This window comes from Salvelinus namaycush, chromosome 20 (genome assembly GCF_016432855.1).
Source record: "Salvelinus namaycush isolate Seneca chromosome 20, SaNama_1.0, whole genome shotgun sequence".
Classification (NCBI taxonomy): Eukaryota; Metazoa; Chordata; class Actinopteri; order Salmoniformes; family Salmonidae; genus Salvelinus; species Salvelinus namaycush.
In genome coordinates, this window is record NC_052326.1 from 32,270,558 (window position 1) to 32,278,158 (window position 7,601).

At 45.2% G+C, this 7,601-nt stretch overlaps 1 protein-coding gene across 1 annotated transcript; it reads left to right on the forward strand.

Annotated features, from left to right (window-relative positions):
• Nucleotides 1-340: 340 nt before the first annotated feature.
• prph (peripherin) lies at nt 341-6,974 on the forward strand. Its single transcript, XM_039015169.1, has 9 exons — nt 341-979; nt 3,605-3,665; nt 4,322-4,417; nt 4,685-4,849; nt 4,951-5,076; nt 5,330-5,550; nt 5,641-5,690; nt 5,887-5,960; nt 6,119-6,974. Exons 1-9 carry the CDS (start codon nt 402-404, stop codon nt 6,215-6,217), a joined length of 1,470 nt encoding a protein of 489 aa, XP_038871097.1. The 5' UTR covers nt 341-401; the 3' UTR covers nt 6,218-6,974.
• Nucleotides 6,975-7,601: the final 627 nt, after the last annotated feature.

Here is a 7,601-nt window from a genome sequence, read left to right on the forward strand (position 1 = left end):
AAAGGGAGGGGCAGATGGGAAATGAGAGAGAGAGAGAGAAAGAAAACACAGGGAGGGAGGAGGGCCTGCTACTGTAGGCCGGGGTGTGGCCTAAGACTGCATGTATGTTGAGGAGTGATGGATAGAGGAAGGAGGCAGGGGATCTGGAGACTAGAAAAGAGGGAGGGAGGGTGGGGGTGAGGAGGAGCTGTTTGCAGAGAGGCAGCGGGGGTGGGGGTGAGGAGGATGGGATGTCGTGTGTATAAAAGCTCCGGCACTCCTCAGTCGGACGTCCTGTTGCTTCACTCCCTGCTCCGAGGCACCTTTGGCTCCAACAAAGAGAGACAGCAAGAAGGAGAGCTAGACAGATAGATAGTAAAAATTAGATAGTTAGCAGAATTAGAGACCACCAAACCTCAACCATGAGCCACCCTTCAATGATCCACCACTCAGGCCGCGCCTCCACTTCTTATCGCCGCACGTTCGGGGTACCCAACCCCATCTCCATGTCCTCCTACTCTCCTTCCTACTCGTCTGTCAACTCCCGCAAGCCAATGTCCAGTGGGCGCTACATGCGCTCCATGTCGCCCGTGGTGTCCTCTCGCTCCTCCAACTACCACCACCAGCAGCGGCAGCGCTCCAGCACCCAGCTGCCCCGTCTCACCTACGAAAAGGTTGACTTCCAGCTGGCTGATGCGGTCAACGCCGAGTTCCTGGCCACCCGCAGCAACGAGAAGGTGGAGCTGCAGGACCTCAACGACCGCTTCGCCAGCTTCATTGACAAGGTGCACTACCTGGAGCAGCAGAACAGCGGGCTGCAGCAAGAGCTGAGCCAGTTCAAGGGCCAGCTGCAGGAGGGAAAGCCCAACCGGGCCACCGAGCTCTTCCAGGAGGAGTTGAGGGAGCTGAGGCGCCAGCTGGACCACGTGGGCAAGGAGAGGGACCAGTACCAGGTTGAGAGGGACAACCTGGCCGAAGACATGAACCTCCTCAAACAGAGGTGGGTGACACAGAGGAGGGAGAGGGAGGTTAGTATGGGGTGGGGTATGGAGGATGTTTGGGTAGATTTGGGAAGTGAGGGTTAGGGTAAGGAAGGTGGGGGGTTATAGTTGTGGATGTACATGAGTGACGCAGATACATTTTGGGTGGTAGTGGTGTTTGGAAAGGGGGGTGTAACAATTGGAAGTGTATTTTAGAAAGTTGGCAGAGGTGGCAGGGGACTGGCTGTTTTTGGGCTTTGATGTTGATTGACACATTCCGGGCAGAGCCTGTCAGGGAGGGGACATGGGCAGGGCGTATGACTGTGGACAGTCTGTGACTTTCACCACATCACCACCACTCTCCCCTCAGCAGTGGTTGTCTAGCTGGGGCGTGGCACTTTGGAAGGACGGAAACAAAAGCACCGCAGCATACTACCACACTGTGGTTTACTGCAGTGTGTGTGTGTGTGCATGCTGAATGTCATGGCAATGGACAGGATCCAACAAAGAAACAAGATGAAGTGCTTCAGCATATCATAACCAAGCAACGAATGGGACACCAAGGAAAACAATGCATTGGATACAGTAGCAGAACATTTGTACATTAGCCAAACATGTCTACATTAGTAGTATTTACAAACTTTCCCTGAACATCTCAGCATTTGTTGAGCATCTGCAGATTATTTTATTAAATCTGTTTTATTAAATCAAGAAATGTAGTTAAAAGGAAGATGAAACTTCCTGCATGCATTGGATGTAAATATGGACACAGTACATTTGATTTGAAATGATGTTGCAGTTCTGTCAGCCCTTTCATACCAAACCACAATGCTTTGCTTTGAAACTTAAATTTGAGAAAATTCAAACAACTAGTTATGGGAAACAGTATTGTTCCTCATTTGAGTTAGATTATCGGAAAAATTTCTGTAGAAGAAGAGGAGGATGGATAGACTGCGCACAGGGGGGCGCCAGGAAAAAAGTAGGGAGGGGGATAAGAGAGGGAGGGGGCATAAGAGGAGGAAGAGGAGGAAGAAGAGGAGGAGAGGTGGGGAGAGGCTGTGTAGGCGCAGAGAAAAATAGCATCTGGTTAAATCAATGTGATTGAATAGGAGTGGCTCCATTATGGGTGGGTGTTAGTGTCTCCTTGTGTTGATGGGGCGGTGCCAGGGGACACCATTGGGAAAAAAGGAACCCTGTGACACAGCATGAATTAAAGATGAGATGAGGCAGCAAACCCCCACATCCAGTACATGCAGTTTTATTAAATGAAACACATTTAATTAAAAGGAAGATGAAAGTCCCTGCATGCATGGAATTTAAATATAGACACAATAACACAAGTAATTCGAAATTACGCTGCAGTTCCATCAGCCCTTTCAAACCAAATCACAATATTTAGCTATGAAAGTTAACATTTAGAAGAATCAGACAACCAGTTATGGGAAACAGTATTTTCCCCCACTAGTGTTACTTAGATTATCGGAACAATTTCTGTAGACACACACTAGCTACATGTAAATACACATACACATCCCTGACCCAGAGAGAGAGAGAGAGAGAGAGAGATAGATGACAGAAGAGGATGGATAGACTGTGCACAAGGTGGAGCCAGGAAAGAAGTAGGGAGAGTGATGAGAGAGGGAGGAGGCGGAAGAGAAGGAAGAGGAGGAGGGGTCGGGAAATGGAGTGTAGGCGGGGAGAAAATTGTATCTGGAAAAATCTATGTGACTCAATGAAAGTGGCTCCATTAGGGGGTGGGTGTTCAGTGTCTCCTTGTGCTGATGGGACAGTGCCAGGGACCCCATTAGGAAAAAAGGACCCCTGCAACACGGCATGAATTAAAGATGAGATGAGGCAGCATAAAGTATATTTCACGTTTGGGAAAGGGAAGGCTTAGTCAGACCAGTCAGTATACTATAGGCTTACATAGTTTTATCTTTGGCGGCAGAATGCCCAGAGCTGTCAGGATTAAAGCAGGGTGTGTGCAGTCCACATGACCTCTAACAAGTGATTTGCCAAAATTTGTTTGGAGTAGCATCTGCTGACCCCGTTGGATACGCTAACCCTAACCCTTTTACAGGACTTGTGAATTACCAAATTGATCCAGAGGCTTCTTTTGCCAGCTGATGCTTCTTCCAGAGGAGGCCTATGATACCCAGTCAGACATATTTGGTCTGTTTCCCAAATTACACCCTATTCCCTATCTAATGCTCTACTCTTGATCAGAGCCATATAGGGGATGCACTATATAGGGAATAGTGTGCCATTTGGGATGACACCTTGGATAGCACTTATGCAATTAGCACTGTGTTCAGCCCTGTCCCAATGCTTCAGCTTCCTTTGTCCAGAGCAGGACTTAACCTAGACTAAAGCCCAAGCATTGTAAACGATATAAAAAAGTTATTAAGTGCCATAAAGAGATACAGAGGATGTGTGTTTATTAACTACAAAATATATTGTCTTATATATTTCATGTAATGTATATTTTTTTTCCATTAATGTATTTATTTATTCTAAGGAGTCCCCTAAATAGATAACATGAAATTACAACATGAATTTACAACAGTAGGCCTATGCGTGATTGTAAGATATATGTTCTCCTTGTGTGTGTGACCACACCCTAACCCCCCACCCTCTTCATACAGGCTGGATGAGGAAAATCAGAAGAGGGCTGAGGCTGAGAGTAACCTGATTGTCTTCCGCAAAGTAAACACACCCTAGACTCAAACCATCACACTGTACACCAAATCAATATTTTGGGCAGCGAGTCGATAGTTGACTGTAAAAGTCTGATTGAATCACACACCAGTTATGATGTCAGGGCCCAACCCAAAGCATATTTTTCCTCATAGCCCTGCATAACAGTGACATCTTCTGGTTCGCTGAGATAGAGCTGATTATTATGATAACATGGCAGCTCTGAGAACCCGGAAATCAGGGGTATATTCACTAAGAACCAAACAGAAACAAACAGGCTGAAACGGTTAGGAACTAATCTGAACTTCTCCAATAAGAAATGCTTGTTTTCATTGCAAAACATTATTCTACGGTTTGCAACAGTGTGCACGAATGAATACAACCCAGGATACTTCCCACTGTGCACACACTGGTTGAATCAACATTGTTTCCACGTCATTGCAATGAAATTACGTTGAACCAACGTGGAATAGACGTTGAATTGACGTCTGTGCCCAGTGGGTTATAACAATGACAAAACACAATATTGATAGCACTGCATTGTTGATATATTACCATATGCAACCTACCCACTGTTCAGTGTTATCTAACCAAGACAAAAACATTTGTTTACCTGTTTGGGGGTTGATGAATTACTTACTAATAGTACTTTGATCTAAAACCAGGATGTGGATGATGCAACTCTGTCTCGCCTGGAGCTGGAGAGGAAGATCGAGTCTCTGATGGATGAGATTGAGTTCCTCAAAAAGCTGCATGAAGAGGTAGATGCCGCTGCTGAGATGGTCGAGCACAAATCATGATCTTTGTGATGGATAACAATCAAACTGTGGTCCTGATGGTCATGTTATGGTCCTGGTGTATTACCTGTAATTTGGTATGCTGATCTGCTCCTACTTGCATTTATTTTTGTACATATTTTTGTGAATAGTTCACTAAAGTTGATTTGCATCATACCTATCTGGATTGTACCTGCCATTTAGAGGCCTTTTTTCCCACTAAACCTCTCACTTGCTCTGCGGTCTTTTCAGGAGATCCAGGACGTGCAGGTGAGTGTCCAGACCCAGCAGATGAAGATGGAGGTGGAACAGACTGCCAGGCCTGACCTGGCTGCTGCCCTCAAGGACATCAGGGCCCAGTACGAGAACATCGCTTCCAAGAACATGCATGAGTCTGAGGAGTGGTACAAGTCCAAGGTGAGGGGGGAACAATACACAGACACACACACACACTCATGCATGCACACATGCAGAGTAACACCTGTCCTTATTTGTGTGTTCTTTCTGTGCTACCGAAGTTTGCTGACCTGACGGACTCTGCCAAACGTAACACTGATGCTCTGAGGCAGGCCAAGCAGGAGCAAAATGAGCACAGGAGGCAGATGCAGTCCCTCAACTGTGAGATCGATGCACTGAAGAGCACGGTGAGGCCTCACAGAACCTTCCTATTTATCTGTAATCACCCCCAGTTTACACTGGCTGAGTGAGGAACTAGAGTACATTGATCTCAGGCTTAGCCCAAAATGGCTGCCAGCCATGAATCACCCAAGTGGGTCATGCATGTAAGTAGAGGATGATGCGAGTGAGAAAAATCCCTCAATTTCCTCCCCAAAAATCTCCCACAGAATCTTCCCAAAACAATTGTCCTCATATGTACAGTATGTGTGTATTTTTCAGAACGAGGCTCTGCTGAGGCAGATGCGTGAGATGGAAGGCCAGTTTGGCATGGAGGCCAATAACTACCAGGACAACGTGGGTCGCCTGGAGGAGGAGATACACCACCTGAAGGACGAGATGGCCCGCCACCTGAGGGAGTACCAGGACCTGCTCAATGTCAAGATGGCCCTGGACATAGAGATCGCCACTTACCGCAAGCTGCTGGAGGGAGAGGAGAGCAGGTGAGGAGGATAAGGGTTAGGACATCCTTACTTGTGTTTGATTATGAACATGTTGCTGAGATAACATCCTATTGCTTAATTTCTCTTTAGGATTATTGTTCCCATGCATCCCTCCCAGTACGGCCGTAGTGGTGATAGGGGTGAGATACATCATATTGCCAATAATACTAGTATTTTTTTCTCTCTCTTCTACTATTACTTTATTTCCTTCTCCAAGCAAATACACAGATACTTGTCAGTATCATCTTTAGATTTAACATATTCATAATTTATTAAATTGATATAAATGATCATGCACAGTATCAATGTTACTAAATCGGACTTATCCCCTCATAGCCTATGACCACACCCCAGACACCCCTAAAAGGAAGCCTGTGGTGATTAAGACAGTGGAGACTCGTGATGGAGAGGTAAACATTCTAAACATTTCCTGGTATCAAGAAAATGTGTTCCATACTTTCCATATCCCCATGATGATATTTACTATACCGTGTAATTTCACTATACATCACTTGCTGTAAGTGATGTAATTTGACTGAGGTCTGTTTCGCTTCTTCTATTCCTCCAGGTGGTGAAGGAGTCAAAGACGGAGAAGGAGAGGAGCGAGATGGATGGCAGCCATGGCAGGAATGACAGGGACCATGATAGAAATGGCAGGGATGACTAGAATAGTTAGGTACCAATCGCCTGTTCCAGATTTAGATGTAACAATACAACACAAAAGATGGAAACAAGAAAAGCAAGAAGTAAAATAAATAGTTTAAAGCTCCTTAATTGCTTCTCACCTTTCACCCTTTAACAGATATTTTCTGTTGAGCAGAGTGCCTGTAGTAGATATTTGTGCAATGTTAAAACTTTAAGAAATCTCTTAGATAGCAAACTTAGTCACAGGATGTGACCGTGGGGTTACTTTTAATAACCGATCATTCCTCATTGAAGAAAAAAGACAAAGACAGCCTTACATGAGCATACACAGACACGATAGTGCTATCAAGCAGTGAATGAACGCAAACTTGAGTAGCTCCTGCTGCAAATCAAACATTTTTATTGATACATCACTTGAGGCCTTAATTTACATTGAAATCCCTTACATAACATGTTTTGTAGCTGAACTTATCGTTCACCAAGGGGAAATAGAAAGTGGCATAACAAAGCAACAGGGTTTTAGTGACCCCTCCACAGAAAAAGTTTTTCTCTGACATTCTCTCCAGTAGAAGGACACAATCTGATGTAGCTTTGAGAGACAGTGGACATCAATAAGGAACCGTTTGAAAGGGAAAATGTCTCGGTATAGCGGGACCACCAATGGGATTGATGGTAGAATACTGCACTTGCTGCACCACATACTCTGCACATTGCACTCTGCTCAAAATACAAAACCCTGACAGGGAAATGTGCTATGCGAACATATGAGAATGTGTGTTTCTGACAGCTATAGAGAATTAAAAACAATACAAATGCAATTAAAGTCAAATGGAACAGAGCTATGGAGTTTGTCTTGTCATTCATGTGTATTCCTCTCATATTACTACCCATGGGCAGCTCCAAGGAGGGGCGAGACAGTGCTGAAGCCCCCTCTAGAATAGGCCCCCCCAATAAAGATTTTATTAGTACATCCACACGTCTTCACTGACATTTTCAACCTCTCCCTGACCCAGTCTGTAATACCTACATATTTCAAGCAGACCACCATAGTCTATGTGCCCAAGAACACCAAGGTAACCTGTCTAAATGACTATCGACCCGTAGCACTCACGTCTGTAGCCATGAAGTGTTTTGAAATGCTGGTCATGGCTCACATCATCACCATCCTCGCAGACACCCTAGACCCACTCCAATACGTATACCGCCCCAATAGATCCACAGATGACACAATCTCTATTGCACTCCACACTGCCCTTTCCCACCTGGACAAACACCTATTTGAGAATGTTGTTCCTTGACTATAACTCAGCATTCAACACCATAGTGCCCTTCAAATGCATCACTAAACTAAGAACCCTGGGACTTAACAGACTCACACATACACTGACACTTCAACACAAACATAC